The 19,738-nt window shown below is 35.2% G+C and overlaps 1 protein-coding gene across 6 annotated transcripts in view; it reads left to right on the forward strand.

Moving 5' to 3' along the window:
• The window catches only part of LOC128860238 (neuronal synaptobrevin), a 39,571-nt gene that overhangs the window by 11,434 nt on the left and 8,399 nt on the right, over positions 1-19,738 (forward strand). For 4 of the 6 annotated variants that reach the window (XM_054097623.1, XM_054097625.1, XM_054097624.1 and 1 more), the window contains exons 4-7: positions 248-309; positions 704-854; positions 5,200-5,358; positions 5,458-5,509. In XM_054097623.1, coding sequence (XP_053953598.1) covers positions 281-309; positions 704-854; positions 5,200-5,358; positions 5,458-5,509 — 391 coding nt within the window. In that variant the 5' untranslated portion in view covers positions 248-280. Of the gene's footprint in view, positions 1-247; positions 310-703; positions 855-5,199; positions 5,359-5,457; positions 5,510-17,351; positions 17,445-19,738 lie in introns of all 6 variants that reach the window. The other 2 variants (XR_008454230.1, XM_054097627.1) reach the window with 2 other exon arrangements.

The following is a 19,738-nucleotide window of genomic DNA, read 5'->3' on the forward strand; positions in this document are numbered from 1 at the left end:
GAAATATCTATTTATCATAGACATTCACATCGCCTCTGATGACATAGGCATGACATAAACGATGAGCATTGCAGATGTGGCGTTAGAAGCAAAGAAGGTATTCTCGTAGTTGAATACTCTTTTTATGTTACTCTGTGTACATATTGCATTACGTGTGACTGTGATTTATGAAAAAACGACTTATTAACTCATCATCACAATAGTGTTGACTCACAATTTTTACTATAAAAATATTTTTGTTTTTAAGCTTATCGATTTCCTTTAAAACCTCGCTACGATAATGGGCAAGAAAGACAAAAAGAAGGAAGAGTAAGTGAAACTTAAGTAAATGAGCAGTGTTTTAGTTCAGTAGTTTGGGTATTGCTAAAGAAAACTTTGTAAACAACAACAATGTACGTAGTTGTAAATTGGTGACTAAGAGGTTGCCACATATTTGAATGTACATATTGCAAGCACCACATACAAATATGTAATTATAATTATAATTTTATTTCATTATTTTCTTAGTTTAAAAGATTTACGAGAAATTGCAAAAAAAAAAACAATTTATGTACCGTTGATCGTATAAGTTATAACATTTTATTTAGTGCAGAATTAGTTTTGGTCAAGAAACTTTTTATTTTAAACTGCACTCCGCTTTCGAATGCACTAAGCAACTAAAAACTAGTCACTCATAATTCGTTTTTTAAATAAAAATTTATAGGGCGGAACCAGCACCAGCTGCCGATGCACCACCAGCCGAGGGTGGTGCCCCTGGTGAGGGTGGTGATGGCGAAATTGTTGGTGGACCACGTAATCCTCAGCAGATTGCAGCACAAAAAAGGTTACAGCAGACACAGGCACAAGTAGATGAGGTGAGTAAATGGAAAAAATTTATAATTTCTTGCTTTTGGTTTGATGCGTAAGAAAAAATTTCACAATGGAAGTTTAACAAAGTTTACTAAGCACATACAGTGGCTCACAGAAGTATTTCGCTAGAATTATTATTAGTTATGGTACTGTGCATAGTGAAAATCCCAGGGGTAAAGATTTAATTGAGCTAAAAATATTTTATGTCATCACAATGAAGGAAAATCTGCGATATGCCTTTGTTATATGTTTAGTCGATATCGTCAAGAAACGTAAAAAAGGGTGTACAGAACGCAGCAATTCAAAAAATATAAGACGTGATAGTCGACCTAAGCTGCTGACACTCAGTGAGGAACGCTAGATGTTAGCAAAAAAAAGTCTCAAAAACCTTCACATATCAGCGACAAACACAACCGACAAACTGAAGGGAACACCTCATATCCAAGTATCCGATTAGACAGTGCGCAGAGTACTCAGAAGAACAACAACATCCACGGTCGCGTAGCACGGAAAAAGACGGTTGTATAAGCAGAGTAAATGAAGAAAAGTTACTTTTACTCGCCAACACCGATGAAAAAAGTTTTTAATTTTAGAAAACCGCAATCTTGAGTGACAAATGCAAGTATAAAGTTTTGAGATCGGATGGTCGTGGTATGGTATGGTATGGCGCAAGCCAAATGAAGGGCTGTGAATCAAAAACCTTAAATCCACAAACAAGCACGATAGAGGTTCTGCCATGGTTTGGGGTTGTATGCCAGTTGAGAGAGTCAGAAAACTTGCACATAAGCTGAAAAGTCCGGTGTTTTTGTCTTTTTTTTTGTTCAAAATTAGCTTTATTTATCAACATAGTTTCCATCAAGAACAACGCAATCATCCAGCGCCGCTCTAATACTTAGAATTATTTAGAAGGAATTTTGCCTTTTGCTTCAGAATAGGCCTTAGTTTCGCTCTTCATTCGAGCGAAGTTTTTTACCAGCGAGGATGTTTTTTTAGGTCTGCGAACAGCCAGTAGTCGCTGGGAGTCAAATTTGGCAAATCGACGGTGAATGCGGGAGCAATTCGAGGTTCAATTCATGTAGTTTTGCCATTGCTTTGATTGACATACGACACGGTGCGTTGCCTTGCTGAAACAAAATTGTTTTCTTTGCCAAATGCGGACGTTGCTTTGCCATTTTGGCCTTCAAACTCCTCAATAACGGTTCACTGTTGATGGTATTTTCCTTCTCAAGATAGTCGATGAATATTTCACCACGCACATCTCCAAATACTGAGGCCATAAATTTCCCAGCCGATTGTTGTGGTTTCCGGCGGTTTGGACGAGGTTCACCAGTTGATGTCGAATGAGACGATAATCGTTTTGATTCCGGAGTGAAATGAGGGATCCATGTTTTATCCATGGCCAAACACTGCTCAGAATCATCAACATGTTCTTGTTTTTGGTCAACAGTGAGCAAACGCCGCACCCACTTTGAACAGAGCTTTTCCATTGGGAAATGCTCATGAAATATAAAGCCAACTCGTTCTTATGATACCTTAATGAAGTCAGCTAACTCACGTAACTTCACTTTGCGATAATTCAAAACGACTTTGTGGATTTTTTTTGTTGTTTTCTTGCGTTACCGCCTCATTTGGACGTCCAGACGACTACCACGTTGTGCATCATCGGTGCCTCTACGACCACGTTTGAAGTCAACAAACCATCGTTTTAATGCTGTTTCTGATAGAGCGGAGTTCCCATAATACTTTTCAAACCATTGCTTCCCATCAAAACGCAGTGCAAAATTAAAACACAAAATCTATTGTGGTAAGTTACACCACTTTTATGAGGTGTAACCATACTCGCAGACAGCGAATCTTACTCGAAAATTTTGTTGTTGTTTCCAAGACGTGGTTCAATGTAAACTTTTTCAGCGAGGATTACTTTAACTCCAACATCTACAACGCGTTTCGTAAGGATAGAAATGCCAATTTAACTGGAGGTGGCGGGATATTGAATCGCTGTGAAATATAAGCATCACGTTTCTAAGGTTGCACTTGAAAATAAAGATGCGCTGTTCAACCAACTTTATGTACACATCCGTGATATCTCTCAGTCTATTTTTGTTTGTTTTCTTCGTATATTTCGCCCAACAGTAGCCACACTCTCTACACAACCCATGTCGACAATATTGTTTCTTTGGCTTTGAATAAAGTAGGCGATGGCAATCTTTGTGTGCTGGGAAACTTTAGCCTTTCTAATACGCACTGGTCGAGCACTTTATCGAAATCAACCAATGGTCTTAGTGAAATATACTTAGTTGATGGTTTCTTATTTATTGAAATCGTGCAAGTTAACTGTTTTCCCAACAAACTTCGTCGCATTTTACAATAGATTTTTCGATTTGAAGTCTAAAGTCTCTTATAAATACAGATATGCAGCATGTGCCTCTAGTTCTGGAACTTAAATATCGGCGGCAAAGCTGCAAATACTCCTGCTGATTCCGCTAATCTCTTTGCCGAGTTGTTTAAGTCTAATTTTGCATCTGCTTCGAAAGTGTTGAAAATGTCTCCTTGGATATACAACCATCTATTGATCTTGGCTAGCTAGTATTGCTCTGCGTTGGAAAGATCAGGTGGAGAAGGACTTGGCTTCCCTTGGTATGTCCAACTGGCGCCGACGAGAAAGTAAGAAACGACCATAATCGCGTAATCGGTTATCGCGCCAATTAAGAAGAAGGAGAAGTATTGTCCACTAAGCCCTCCTCACACGCTGATGACACTAAGTACCCATGGCAGTTGTGTTAATTGAGTATCTTTTTAATGAGTGGGCCTCCTAATTTGAATTAATCTCCATTCACCTCCATCCACCGAGAAGTTAAGTAGGTTTTGCAAATATTTTTTAGGTTTTGCAAGTGTTTTATTTTATTAATATTTTGTTGTCAACAATGCATATTTTTAAATGTTTTTCCAATCATATAATCATACATGAAAAGGTTGAAGTATCAGTTCAGTCCATAAGTTCGTGCGTATTTTACCCATAATTTCACTTTAGAACGATTTTTGCATACAAAAAATTATTCGCGGAATATAACGGAACTCTTTATATTTTCATTGATATATTGTGCATTCAACAAGTGATTTTAATCGCGGATAGAAGCACGTGTTGGTAAGAAATAAAAATAAAATGAAATTTTCGAACGCGTATAAGAGGCATATTTTGTATTTTTTTTTATAAAAGTGGTAAAAATGCAACAACATGCTGCTGCAGAAATAAACACTGTTCACGGAGAGGATACCGTGAGTGTAAGAACTGCTCAAAAGTGGTTTTCAAAATTGCGAAATGGTAACTGCAACATGAAGGATGCCCCGCGCGCTGGACGTCCTGAAGTCTTTAACTCCGACGCCTTGCTCGAACTCGTGGAAGCTGAGCCAAATTTGACAGTCGATATGATAGTCGATAGAGGTTTAATTCATCGCATGGAACAGTTCACAGGCACCTGGTTCAGTTGGGAAAGGTGTCGAAGCTGGAAAAATGGGTTCCGCATAGACTTTCCGTCGCCAACCTTCAGCAGAGAGTGAGAGTGTGTTCTCAGCTGCTACAACGGCTTGAAAATTAAAGCTTTTTGAACCGTATCGTTACTGGTGATGAAAAATCCTGTTGGCAAACGCCAATGGTTAGATAAAGATGAAACACCAGAACCGACCGCTAGAGATGGCATTCGCCCCAAGAAGATTATCTTGTCTATTTGGTGCGATATGGCCGGTATTGTTTATTATGAACTTCTGGAACCAAACCAGACGATAACTGCTGATTATTATTCCCATCAACTATCAAACCTGAATGAGGCCCTTAACAAACATCGACCGTCTTTAGTGAATATACGCAAAGTTTTGTTTCACCACGACAACGCAAGACCTCATACCGCAAGGCAAACATTAGGCAAGCTGAACGAGCTCGGATGGGAGTTAATGCCGCATCCAACATACTCTCCGGATATTGCACCCTGTGATTATCATCTTTTCCATGGACTTCAATCCCATATGAGTAATAAGAACTACTCCTCAAAAGAAGCTATAAAAAGGGATATCGAAGGTATTTTTGCTCCAAAGACAAAAAATTTTTTGAGCAGGGAATTAAAAATGTGCCTAAACGTTGAGAAGACATTGTAATTAGTGAAGGAAAATATATTATTGATTAATAAATTCTTTCAACATCTTTTTTATTAATTTTAAAACCACCTTTAAAAAACGCACGAACTTATGGACTGACCCGATACCATTCTCGCTCTCCCCAAGTAGCACAAAAGCGCCGTTTTACACGCATCAATCAATGCAAATTTGTACTCTCTTTAAAAATTTCACTTTCTCCAGGTCGTCGACATTATGCGAACAAACGTGGAGAAGGTGCTTGAGAGAGATCAAAAACTTTCGGAATTGGATGATCGAGCTGATGCCTTACAGCAGGGTGCTTCGCAATTTGAGCAGCAAGCTGGCAAACTCAAACGAAAATTTTGGCTGCAAAATTTGAAGGTACAGTAAGGCGATATGCACAACCAATGTGCAAATATTTAAAAATTTTTTTTCTTAATATAATTAAATACTACATTTCACTTCCCGCTCGCTTGACAGATGATGATTATTATGGGCGTCATTGGGTTGGTCGTAGTGGGCATTATTGCAAGTAAGTCTTCCAAAAATACAAAACTACTTCGAAAAATATTATTGTTGATAAAAAAAACAAAAATAAAACTATTATATAAAACAAATATGTACGAATATAAAAATAATATTGAAAATTGCCTTCAACGTGTGCGTGTTATATAGTAACTTTTGAATGATAAAACTTGCACAATTTCTTAAAACTTTTTAACTCTTTTAACTAAACTAATTTAGTTCTATAAATTTACTAGTGAAACACAAATTTCTTTTATAATATAAATAATTTTAAAAGCACTTTTGAACGATTAACATGTTTGCAGCACAAATTTAAATTTTACTTAAAATGATTTCGTAACAATCTTAAATATCTTTATTATTGCTGTAAAAAAAGGTGTGTTTTTATTTTTATTCTAAATCAAATGCACACAAGACATTTCTATCATTACATACGAGTATACATACAGTTTTGGAAATTACATACCTATTCGTTTCCCATTCATTAATTGCCAATATTTAATTTTCTATCCTATTTTTATAGGTAATTTTATGTAGAGTGCTAGAATGTTTTATTAACCAAAACAAAAAAAAGGAAAACTTATTAACAAATTGAAAATTCTGCGAGAACCAAATTTCAATTTCGAAATTACAACAGATCGAAATGTGGTGTTTATACATACATATTCCCCTACATGCGTTCATTAGTGAGTGTGAAAAGAAGCAAGCATTCACATGCGCGGCGCTGTTACTGTGGCCACTACATGCATATGTACATATGTACATACATATATTCGCTATGTTAATAGATTTATCACATAACTCATCAGTAAGCAAGTTGAAGAGAAAAAATTCAAGCTTTACAATAATAAAAAACACGGTCAATTAGTATGTATGTACATCCTATCCAAGCACAATCGAAGCAAGGAAATTACTAAAATTACTGAAATTATTGAAGTTCAAAATTTCAATAACCATAACAATTGTTTGTAATTGGAAAATTGAAAAATTTAAAAATTGAAAAATCTTGAATTAAATTCAAATCACTATCCCGCCTTCTCATCCCATCGAAAGAGCAGTGCAATCATTTCGCGCACAATTGGCAGTCGCACCAGGTTCGATATCATCTGAATAAAATGCATACTCGGCGAACAGACGTCGAACGCTTCAGTAATGTGTAGTTAGCTTTACTTTTGTGAAATTGTGTTGTTTTATACGTTTTTAGTGACACAAAAAGGACAAGGCCATGTAATCACTCGGAACACTTTTGAAAACTGTTATTACTTTTAAGCATAAAATACTTTCGAATATCAAAAAACAAAAACGCGCTCAGAATTCTAAAACTTTTTAGGAAATATTTCTGTTGTGTGTAGTAGAAAAGCAACTCATCTCGAGAATTTGCAAATAAATTCTTATTGCTGTGAAGATATCCTTTTATAGTAGTCGCGCATCCTAATGCGATATATGAAGCAAAAGACAAGGGCAAAATGTTGATGCATCCCTCCTAACAGTCGGTTCTACGTTACCGGAACCCGTATTTTCTATATACATATACATATATATCCAGCCAAGCACCCTCACTCCAACAGCACTCTCGTACATGTATAGGGAATATTTTGCTGCTAAAGGTTAGTTTAGGTTGACCTGGCTGGCTGAAAGCCATCACATAGACCTATTGATCCTTAGTGTTAACAGATGGAGCTAGACCCTTACGTTTCTTTGTAGTAGACATCTTCTAATACGTCTGCGTCTTTTGCGAATCTAAGTAAACTTTGGAGCTCTATCCTCGAAAGGTACTTTAACTTTTCATATTGTAAAGCTCCTTAGCATTTTAATCTGGTTCTAGCTAATGCAGGGCAGGAACATAGAAGGTGTTCTAACGTTTCCCTCTCTTCTAGTTCATTGCAAATTTGGAACTATGGTTGTTTGTAATTCCTATTATTATTTTTAGAAGGCCATTACGCACTGCGACCAGAGCTGATCTATTGTGAAAGGCCTATTTTGTAACCCTAGAGTTTTAGGCTTTTTAGAAATTTTAGCACAGTTTTGGGTTTGTTGTTCCAAAGATTGCATGGAGATACTACGATACCACCAAGGTGGTGAAGTCTTTGTCTGCCCAACGCAGGACATTCACAAAGCACATGTTCTGAGCTTTCTATGTCCATTTCGCAAAAGCGGCAGACATTGGTCTCGGATAGACCAATATTGTTTAGATGGTACCTCAGGCTGCAGTGACCTGTAAGGTATCCGGTTAAAAGACGCAGATCTACTCTGTTTAGTGAGAGAAATTTGTCAGATATTCCTTTGTTGTGACTTAGGAATAGTTTGGCTTGACGCTGACCGGCACAGTTTAGCCAGTGTGCGGCAAGTTTTCTTTCCCCCCCTTTTCCTAAGGAATTCATTAATGTGGCCTTTTGTCAGTCCACAAAAGGCTGTAATTCCTAATATCCGCTAGCAAATTGTGGCCTGTCAGCATACCTGCAATAAATAGTTCTGCTTTCTTTTCTAGACAAAGTTAGTACGAATCGGACGTATTTATCTGCAGTCTGTGTACACATGATTTTCGCTGTTTTGCAAGTGGCCAGATTATTCCACCTCCTATCTATCCGTATTTTCATGTCCGCAGCGATGTCTTTGTATACCGTATTTGAAGGTTGCAGTATGTCGTTTTCTTGTACGAATCGTCTATAAACAGCGCTTTTGGCAATCTCATCTACAATTTCGTTTCCTGTAATGCTCTTATGTCCGGGTACCCAATAGATATGCAACCGTCTGTCTGCGGCTAATCTCTCTATGGCTTCCCTGCTTCTTATATTAGAACAGTTTTAGATGAAATTTCATAAGAGTTTAGTGCTTTTATCGCAGCTTGGCTTTCAACGTATATATGTATTTATTTTGGAGTTGCTTGATATCTTTGCGATGCTATTTCCGCCGCCTTACATACAGCAAAGACTTCTGCTTGAAAGATACTACAGTGGTCAGGAAGCTTAAATGGCTGTCTGATGCCTAATTCTGCACAGTAGATCCATGCCCCTACTCCGTCTAACATTTTCGAGCCATCAGTAAATATATTAAGAGTATTTGGGTTAGATTTCATTCCTTTTTTCCATCCCTCTTCTTCTATTGCTGTTCGGAATTTCTTCACCCAATTGCATTGCGGAGACATATAGTCCGTTTGGACCCTATAACTAATGCCCATTGAGCTATGTCCGAATGTTTTACAGGTAAATTCGCCTGTCGCGCTGAGTCTTACGGCGGATTTAGCTGCTAGGCATTCCGCCGCAATATCAATCGGTGACAAGTTGAGTATTCTTTCAAGCGTTGCGGTTGGAGTAGTTCTCAATGCACCTGTTGTGCAGAGTGCACCTAGACGTTGAATACTTTCCATAGGCTTTTTATATGTCGGCCTTCTTAGCGCAGTCCACCACACCAGAGCGCCGTATAGTAATATTGGCTTTACTATAGTTGAGTAGCACCAATACATTATTGAAGGACGTAGACCCCATGTAACTCCCAGCATCTTTTTGCATGCGTATAGTGCGTTACTGGCCTTTTTCTTCTTCTCTAATATATTGTGCTTCCATGATAGTTTACTATCCAGAATTACTGCAAGGTACTTTGTGTGGTTTTTAAGAGTTAGTTCCACGTCGTTTAGCTGCGGTGGTTGCCAATAGGGGATCTTGTACCTTCTAGTAAAAAGTATCATACTTTTTTTGCTGCTAAAACAATAACGACAAAATGTTGATATCGATTTTGAGAATATTTCAGGAATGTCAAAAATTGTTTTTTCGCTGATAAACAGCTAAACTCAAAATCAAATTCAAATTTGAAGCGCATTTTTCTAAATGTCAATAATCACTCGTAAAATACGGGCATCAAATAAATATTATAATTATTGTTACATGCACTAAAAACCCCACATAATACCATATATAGGCTAGTACTAAATTCACAGCTGAGAAATGTCGCCAGCAACATGTAATATATTTGGCTTGACGTAAAATGTTGCTAGCAACATTGGTTGGGTTTATAAGCGTCGCGCCAGAAGCAATTGGTAAATTTTGGTAAGAAATGTATACACATATATATCAAAGAAATCAATACACATATATATTGACACAATATGAGTAAAGAAGATGTACTACACTTTTTGCGACGTTCCGCTTAAAAATTGCATATTTTCGAGGTATTCTAATTCCGAGCACTTCACTCGCAAACGAACTGTCATGTCAGGATTTGCTCAATTTAAAACGATTTGTTGCTGGCATCATGTTGCTGACATGTTGCACGGTGTTTTCCCAGCGTGAACTGCGTACTATTTCGCCGTGAGATACATACGAAATTTCGCGCATATTTCATGGCAATGCTATTTATATGGATTTTGACAGTAATTTCACGTGAAACGCGAACTAAATACTATGTTTATCACATAAAATAATTTTGTTAAGGAATTGAAATGAAAGTCGTCGAAGCTATTCAAGGATAGGAACTTTAGAGGGCATTTTTGAGACGTTTTACCAAATAATGACTACGAAAAACAATGTTCGTTCATATTTCTGTACGTTATAAGTTGTTGTTTTTTTTTTTTTGTCATACCCTTATTGAAACTTTAAGGTCCTTTAAAAAAAATCTTATATTAATCTTTATCTTGTATTTATTTATTCTAGTCAAAAAACACAAAGGTTTTTACTGACTATTGACTTGGTGCTAATATAACGCCTTTTATTTTAATTTTTATTTTTATTTTTGCTCTTATCTTTTTCTTCATCTGCATATTCACCGGTTCCTTCATCCTTGTACAGGTATCTCTCGAGATACGCGGTACTTCAGTAGCACGATTTTCGAATTACTCGGAAAAAAATCCGACATTCACTCAAGTTACACGGTTGTTCACCAATTTTTATGACGAGGACAAAATAATAACTATTTATCAAATATTTATTGATATAATTAGCGCTTAAACCCTTTTTGTGGCATGCGTCTTGATGATATTTCCCAAATGGAGGGACCTACATATTTAAGCCGACTCCGGCAGATATTTTTTTAAAAGATTTTTCATGGCAGAAATACACGCGGAGGTTTGTTATTGCCTGTCGACTAGTTCTTCATTTTGGTGTTTCACGGAGATCCGAACCTACATTCTCCGAATTTCGAATGGTACTCACGCTCCAACCCATTCGGCTACGGCAGTCGCCCTGATTATTGATATATTAAAGCTATTTCCAGAATCCTTTTGCTTCCTACTCTTTTTTTCATTAAAAAGGTTGTATTAATTCTGAGTTCCCACTTTCACGGTTTCGAGTTACACAGAACCAGTTAATCGTTTAACCTGAGGGGCACCTGTATTAAGCTTGATCTACCATAAATCTTTTTCTTCAACCTCTCCATAACACATTTCTTTAATTAAGTATCATATTAAAGTATACAGCTTTGTACTCTCGCGGAACCATAGGAACTTATATATGAACATACATTTAGGAGGCACACACGAGTATGCATGCTTGGGCATTTGCATTTGTGTCATTTTTGAATTTATTTTTCCGCTTCATATTAAACTAATTTAAAACTTAATTAATTATTTTTCCTTCAACATTGAAATACCTTTCAAAGGGTAGCCGTAAAAGGTAATGTAAAGAGAGCAGATTGGCCTATTTTTATATAAAAAAGTACCTGGAATATATAAGTAGAGTGTAGACTTGAAGGTTATTTACGGAATACCTACGACTCTGTGTTGACATTTTGGCAAAATTAAATAATATTTTTGCACAGCGCTAAATTTCAGTTTACTCAAAAACAAGTAGCATTAATTCAGGCATTGACGTGCACACATAAAAACTTTCCAACAACAACAAATTATGCGTTAGCAATGGGATACCCAAAACTTCGTACCAACCATATTTTCGAGGCATCCTTGGCAACAAATCCACATTAGTTACATGAAAGCTTAAGTGGAAAACCTCATCAATACACCCTCGCTACATCTGTAAAGTGCATATGCACATACATACACACATACCCACCACACTGGCGTTTACTCCGTTAAAACGCGGGGTTTTGGAATTCATCTGGAGTGGAGTATTGAGCTTACATAAGAATATACATACATATGTATATGTGTATGTATGTAGATATGTGCATAATTCTGAGCGCGTTGTTTTTTTTTTTTTTTGCATTGTTGCCAAGTCAGTGGAATTCGTTAGTAATCCGTCCGATATCAAAGTGTTTTCGTTCGAAGTGGTGTTATTAAAGAGTTCTCGTTTGTGCCGTTCGTTTGTTAGTTTACTTGTGTGTTTTTATCTTTAGTTCCCCCCTTGTGCGTTCACCAATGTATGTGTACTTGTTGTTAAATTGAGCATTATTTTGTTGTTATTAGCTAAAATTGTTTAGATTTAAGACAAATATGTTGATGAATTAAAATATTTTTTGTTCACATAAAATAAAATCAATCGAAGTTTAACCTAAAAAAAATTTTTTTTTTCGGAAATTCGTGGGTTATATTTAAAAAAAATGTTTTTTGTTGGTAATTCATTGGTTACTTTTAAGTTACTTTCCTAACAAATTAAGGTAAAATTATTTTGCTGGAAAATTTAAAAAAATTGATATCAGACGAATTTTTTTTTTCTTTTTTCTTTTGTTGCCTCTTTCGACGTAATTAATTATTTACTTGATATTCATAAAATAGTTTCCCACTGATAGGCTTGTAAAATAATTTCTCGCTGCTCAGATATTTCTTCGAAAATTTTCGTAATTCGCTTACCAATTTTATAAGTGATTTTTTGTAAGCAAAATATGTAACATATCGAGGATGATAGAATACATGGTTGCACCTTCCGAATTCGCTGTGTCGTCAGAGCCCGTGAATAAACGAACAAAAGTAAGGGGAATTACTTGTTTGTGAAGAGGAAGAGTAGGCGGAAGCAATAGCAACTGCTAAACACAAGAAGTTATATGCACACACACACGCACGCTTTCTTGCTACGGCGTCTTTCGCAGAAAACCTGCATTTCGCGGCATTATATTAATTTGTGCTTTCACGATTTAAAACGCGGTCCTGCGTTTTCATTAGTTTATCACAATAGTGCAGAGCCATTCACCAAATTTTCACAGGCATGTAATTTCTCCTCCTTTTGTTTGTTTTGCATTGGCAAGGGATCTAACGTCAAACTTGTCCAAATCGCGAAAAAAAAGTAACTGTTTTAGGAAGGAGCCACTCTCAGTACTCAATTCGCCTTGATATCAATACTTACATATCTTGCTGAAAAAACTTTTTTTGCTTCCAAGATCACAGCTACAATAATGTGCATAAAGTGCTGCCACATCGTCCAAGTTTTTGCGCCTCACGACGGAGCGACAGAGAACTCATTAAGAGAGAACTTTATTCGTCAATTGTATATCTACTCAATCTATAGTAGCACTTATTTACAAGAGATTTTGCGTTGGATTCCAAGACTGAGATTCCTAACGGTGTTAATGCTGGTTCTCTTTTGAGCTTTTAAATAAAGTCATTTACTAGCTTAAAATTATTACTATTAATAACTACATCTTTTTTTTGCCGGGAGGCGAATATGCTGACTGTTGTTCTCTTGAACTCATTCGCCTCCAGAATCGTTCGCGTCGCTTCTTTTTCCAGTTTAGAAAAGCATATCAAAGATATCGAATTCGTCATTCAAACTATTGTTCATGCAAATACGTGTTAGCCTAAAAGCAGACCTCCCATTTCGAAACCAGCTCATAACTCGGTCGTACTCCTATGAATACTATGGGACGGTGCAAAAACAAGAGCACAGAACCGTGTACGATGGAAGAGTCATGTCGTGGCCCTATGCTCCCGAGAGGAGTGAACAAGAAAAAGAAATTAATACTATAACATTAATTATTTGCAAAATGCATATCCATCAATATCACCCCTACAAGACAGTGCTGAGCATTTTCGACAAAAATTCCACCACATTTACAAGTATTTTATTAGTCTCTAATACACGCGCATTATCAGAATAGCATATACAACATTTTTTAATGGGAAATCAAATATTTCATTTGATATCTTTTCCCCTGTTCGGTGTGAATTCTATCTCTCTTTTACCAATAGCAATTCCATATAAGTGAAAAATATATCTACTATACTTTAAACGCCAAGGCAACTCATTTGCATGCTTATAAGAGGCTGCTCTGAAAAAAGTTCTAGTGTGGAATTTGGCTGTTGTTGTTGTAAGGTCGCCATAGCCGCTAAAAGTTGAAATTTCGTGAGTTTGGATCTCCGTAAAATTTAAATTTTATAATTTCTAAATAAAACGTTTTAACGAAACTCCTCATTCTGATTACTATTTAACGAAAATGAGGAGTTATTGAGAAGTTTGTGTTGTTTACTTTTTGATGACGAAAATGAGTAGTTTGGCCCATCAGTGCTGATTACTTGTTGAGAACAAAAATGAGAAGTTGCCTTGCCTTTAGAGCATAGTAGATATATTTTTCAGTTATAAGAAATTGCTATTGGTAAAAGAGAGATAGAATATCAAACCGACAAAGGAAAACTGTCAGAACTTTCCCATGGCTAGAACAAAAATGTGTAGTTGGATGAGGATAGTGATGATGATAATATGAGTGCTTATATGATAGTCAGCTGTCTTGTAGGGGCAAAATTGAAAAATACAAAACTATGAATTTAACGGTCAACGTGAACTCGATTATGCGCTTTTTAAGTAGTAGTTTTTCATTAAAAATTTGTCGTAGTAAATTTTTTGTTGTTAAAAATATTTAAAGCTTTTTATTGCTTTCATATATTTTTTTTTATTTATTTATTAATTTCCATTTTAATACATTTTTAATACACCATTAGTTGGTATGAAAAGAAAAGCTTGTTGAGATTATTTTTGGCGTTTCGTGCAAACCTGCCGCTGTTGTTCCCCCCAGTTAGTTAATAGATCGTAGCGAACTTCTACTTGTTGTACTTGATACTTAATTTTATTGAACAGGAAAAATAAATGCTGTGCATAACTAAATGCATAACGAAATACAATTTCACAGTGTTTTTTTTTTAATTTTAAGTTTAAGGTAAAATACAAATCCATAGCAAAGAAATATGAAAAATTATACGGAGTAAATAAAAGATTTTTTAAACAGCATTTTGATGTCAAGCAATTAACTGGAGCTAAAAGCTCTGCTAACTCTCAGAAATATAATATTAGACGTTTTCACCGTTGAAGAGTTAACTCAAACAGCAGATTTTTGTTTACAATAGAGATCTGTTGCCAAGAAACAGTTACCGGAGCTGTGTATACTTTTCAAAGAGAGGAATATTTTATTTAAAGAGAGGAATCTGCATGTTTCTTGTTTTTCATTTGCTTTTTAGCCACAGTTCTTCTTAAATAATGGTAATACTGCCAGTAGTAGTGCTGAATTAAGACGCAACATTAGAGTTTATTTATCATTTACACACTGAAGTATGAAAGAAAAAATCTCCTCATCATTCTGTTGCAAAGTGGCGGCAACAGAGTCAATCTTCGAAATCGCCTCATTTAAACTCCTTCACAGGCGGACGAATATGCCACAAGGTGCCAGGGCTAGGGCACTCACGCGTAGCTCAAAGCGTATAAAGGCTGCGTTTAAATAAAATTTTATAGATGTAGTGCGATTTTGACATTTTTTGTTTGTAAATTTTGCCCAAAAATTGCAAATGCTTGTAAAAAATAAAGTTGATACTCGGTAATAAAAACATATGTAAAGTAGGATGGCAAAAAAACAAAAAAAAAAACAGCTTTATTTCTAAGTGACCCCACAGACCTTCAAAATTAAAAATCAGTGCTAAAAGTTAGCAAAACAAAACAATAAAAACACAAAACAAGTAATATTTTATTATTTTTAGTATAATTTTTGGGATATTTTTAAAGAGAAACTAGAAAAGGAGATTAATAACATCGATTTTTAAACATTTTATACCAAATTAACAGAAAAGTGCAATTTTTCCTGTGCAAATTCAATGGCAATCTTCAAAGCGTTGGCAATATAAATAGAACAATAAGAACAACAATACAGAGAGAAGAGAAATAGAAAAATAGAACAATAAAAAAAAAACAAAAATATAGGTGATTAATTTTTGGGGTCATAGACCAAATTTAGGGGTAGCCAAGAAAAAAAAATTTTTGTTGGTCCATCCACTTGTGCTCTCATAATTAAGACACTTTGTCTTTTTACAATATTCACAATATTTTGTGGGCTAAATTTTTTTCGCTAGTTTTTTTAAAATGTTAAATTTGTATATAAAAAACAAAAAATATATCTTTATATAAATAAAAACACCTCTACAAATTTATGTGTACAATATGTAGAAAAATTTTCACAAAAAAATTGAAAACGTAAAAATACAAAATTCATAAAAATTTTCAACCTTTTCATCAGAATCATTAGAAAACTTCTAAACTTCCTCTCTGGTAATGCGGCTGTTAATGTTAAAATACAAATCTATGTGAATGAAAAAAGAAAATTTCCATCAAAATTTTCACAAAAAAATTAAATAAAAAAAACTTTTTTTTTAAACTTTAAACTTCCTCTCTGGTAATGCGGCCGTTACTGTAAAAATACAAATTTATGTGTACAAAATGTAGAAAAATGTTCACAAAAATTTAAAAAAAAATTTCATCAAATTTTTCACAAAAAAAAAGAAATAAAAATAAAGCATCTCATCAAAATTTTCAACGTTTTGATTAGAAACATTAGAAAACTTCTAGCAGACATTCTCCGGTAATGCGGCCTTTAATGTTAAAATAACATTTTTTGTTAGGTTAACCAAGTTGAGTTGACTCCGTTCTGAAAGGAGCCAATGAGCAACGAGCGCACGCACACCTGTTCGATGCTCATTACTTGAACATTTTGGCGCATGAGCACGATTATATCGTGGTTTTTATACAAAAAATATTTATAACTCGTTGAAAAACAAACAAAAAAATGCTGACACATAAAATTGACAATTTTTGTTTAGCTGCTCAAATGGTTCAAAGTCTCGCAAATTTTTTCAAAATTCCGAACAAGCATTTGGGCAGTTGAGCGACGAATCGAGTAAGTTTGGATATACGCGGGTATCTGGAGCTCTAGTTTTTAGCTTTGATACAATAACAATTGCATATGGATTTGTATATTTCAAATTTTTTTTGGGTAAATAAACCGTTCAGATTCACTAAAAAACATTTTTCTATTGTATAATAATCATTTAACTTTTTTGATATCAGTTGAGGTGCTCATGCGCTGCCGTGATCACCGCAAACCTTTTTTAAAAATGGCATTTCGGGGGAGGGGCGATATCAACAATAAATAATAATGTTTTTTAAAATAAAAACACCAAAATGTATTCTTCGAGACCCTTCAGTATGATACATGCCTCATTTGAATAAAAGTTCTAAAACATATGTATTTAAAAAAAATTATGACAATAGTCCATTTTTTCGGGCTCACAAGGTATATAACCCCTTAATAATTTAAATAGAAGTGTAAAGAAGTGTCTGCAAAATTCAAAGTCACGTAATCAAAGGTGCATCATTTCATGGTTCACTCATTTGCAAAAAATTATACAGGATGGCACAAAATTAATCACCCTGTCGGAGGACTTATAATTTTTGCAAATGTGTCAAGTTTGACACTTGTGAGTTAAATAGCAGCAGCATACAAGTAGACACGCGTAAGGGTCTAAATTAAGATTTCCATTGCCCAATTTTTTTTCTTTTTTTAGTAAAAAAGTTAGTCAGAAAAAACAAAATTGGATGATTAATTTTGCGCCACTTTGTGTTATACTAATATAATTAATATAAATATACACAATTTTCAAGCAGTTATGTATATACGAAATAACTGAATACCCAATTGTGTTCCACAAATTGCAGAGAAAGATGAAGATTAACTTTATGAATTCAAGTTTACACCGTTATTTGACATATGCAATAAATAAAATACACGCAATTTATATAAAACGAAAGGTAAAAAATTGAAAAAATTCAAAGATCATGCAGTACTTGCAAAATCGTAAACATTTAAAAAAAAAGCTAATACCATAAAAGTGCTACAAGCAAGAGCTTAATTAAATTTGACGTCATTCAAAGAAATAAAATTCACTTTTAGTTGAAATAAATGAGAAATTCAATTATTTTCATTTGACAGTCACTCTCACTCACTCACATATTTTATCTTAGTTTTCATTATTCACAACTTACAATTCACATCTCACTATATTACACTCGCTCACACGCACACTCACCTGCTATGATTGGAAGATTAAAAGTAAAACTAATAGAAAAGGAATAACTTTTCATATTGCACTTTTTCCATTTTACACAAATTTTGCATTGTAGAAGCATGGGTAGTGCCAGCCATTTCTGCCGTAGATGAAACAGTTTCCGCACCATCACAAACTTCCCAACCCGAATACGTGCATACCGATCACAATAATAACAATGCTATTGGCAAACACACAAAAACATCTAAATCACACAAAAACCACGCAACCGAACATTCACGAACATCCTCAGCATCTGATACCGAAACTGAACATGAAAATCAAACTGATACTGAATCTGAATCTGAAGTTCATGCATCTAAACACAATAAGCACGCACATGAACCCGAGACCGAACTCGAACTCGAACACAAAACCGAGCTCGAATCAAAATCTAAAATAGCACACGACAATGCGCCCGAGCATACCATTCAAAGAACACCGACGAACGAAGAGGAAGAGGGTAATCCACCGGATGCAGTTGCTGTACACGAATAAATATTTGCCAAACAAAATTCCAAATTTTTACAATAAGCAACATTTTCAACATAAAATCAAGAAGAAGAAGAAGAAGAAAAAACAAAGAAAAAATCAAAAATTTATAGCAAAATTTAGACAACCGAAATTAATTGAGCTTCTTTTAAATTTGTAAGCAATTACCAGCATATTTATGGGCTTATGTGTGATTTGAAAATTTCATTTATGTTTGTGTGTATGTTATGCTTCATCCGATTGATTACTAAGTTTCATGTCGTCTTACAAAACCACACATGTCCCGCACACTACGAATTCACACATAACACATTTCCCTTACAAGCAAACGTAGTGCATGAAATTGCGATTTTTCAGTACTCAATAGCTTTTGTATTTTATTCATTTTAATAATATTTTATAAATAGCATTGACAAATATTATAACTCAAATATTCATAACTCATAAATAAATATTGGACTATTCATTCAAATAACCCAAAGAATATTTTTTCATGCTAATTTCGAAAATTTCATTCAATGAATACAGTAAAAATTAGGATAGGAAGACTCTGACATAGGCTTATCGAAATTTTGAACCTTATGCATACAATAGTGCCCTTGCTGAGGATGAGTTGCACACTTTCCCTTAGCCTAAAAGGTCATAGAAGATACAAGATGAAGTCCAAAATAAACAAGACTGAGCTAAAATAGAAACGGCAGGAGCTTTGTTCTGATAATTTCGAGTTTATTTATTCAAAATAGTCCCCTCTGGTCTTGATGCACTGTTTTGCACGATCTAAAAGGATTTCGAAAGAGTGTTTCAGGTCATTGTCCGGAATGTCCTTCAGGATGTCGGTACACGCCTTTTAGATGGCGCAAAACGTTTTCCTTTCATGGCCAAATGCAATTTTCCGAATAGGTAGAAGTCGCAAGGAGCCATATCGGGCGAATACGGTGAGTGAATGATGATTAAAATACGAGTTCTAGTCAAAAAATCAGTTACAAGAGTGGTTCGCAATAAGCGCCAGTTTCCTCCATCGCGGTATTCAGGGCGATGTTGCGATGCAACAAACGCTTCAAAACGCCAAGATAGAAAATTGCATTGACGGTTTGACCCGTTGGCATGAACTCTTTGTGGACAATTGTCTTGGAATAGTAAAAGCATCGATATCAATAGCGATCATCGACTTGATTTTTGACTTCTCCAAACGCGATTTGTTGGGTGGTGGCTCGTCTGGGGCCTTCCATTTGGCACTTTGACGCTTAGTTTCAGGTTGGAAACACTTCGTTTCGTCACCAGTTACAATGTTGTAAAGGAAGTTCTCGTCTTCTCTCGCCTCTTTAATGAGGCCTTTCGAATCTTTAATTCTCAGCAATTGTTGGTCCTCAGTTAACTTGTGCGGAGTGAAAGGTGCACAGATTTTTCGTAAGCCCAAATGATCAGTTAAAATGCGATAAATCGATGTTTTGGAGATATTCAACTCCGATTCCATCAACTTCAACGATGATTTCGGTTCATTTTTGA

This window comes from Anastrepha ludens, chromosome 4 (assembly GCF_028408465.1).
Source record: "Anastrepha ludens isolate Willacy chromosome 4, idAnaLude1.1, whole genome shotgun sequence".
NCBI classification, from domain to species: Eukaryota; Metazoa; Arthropoda; class Insecta; order Diptera; family Tephritidae; genus Anastrepha; species Anastrepha ludens.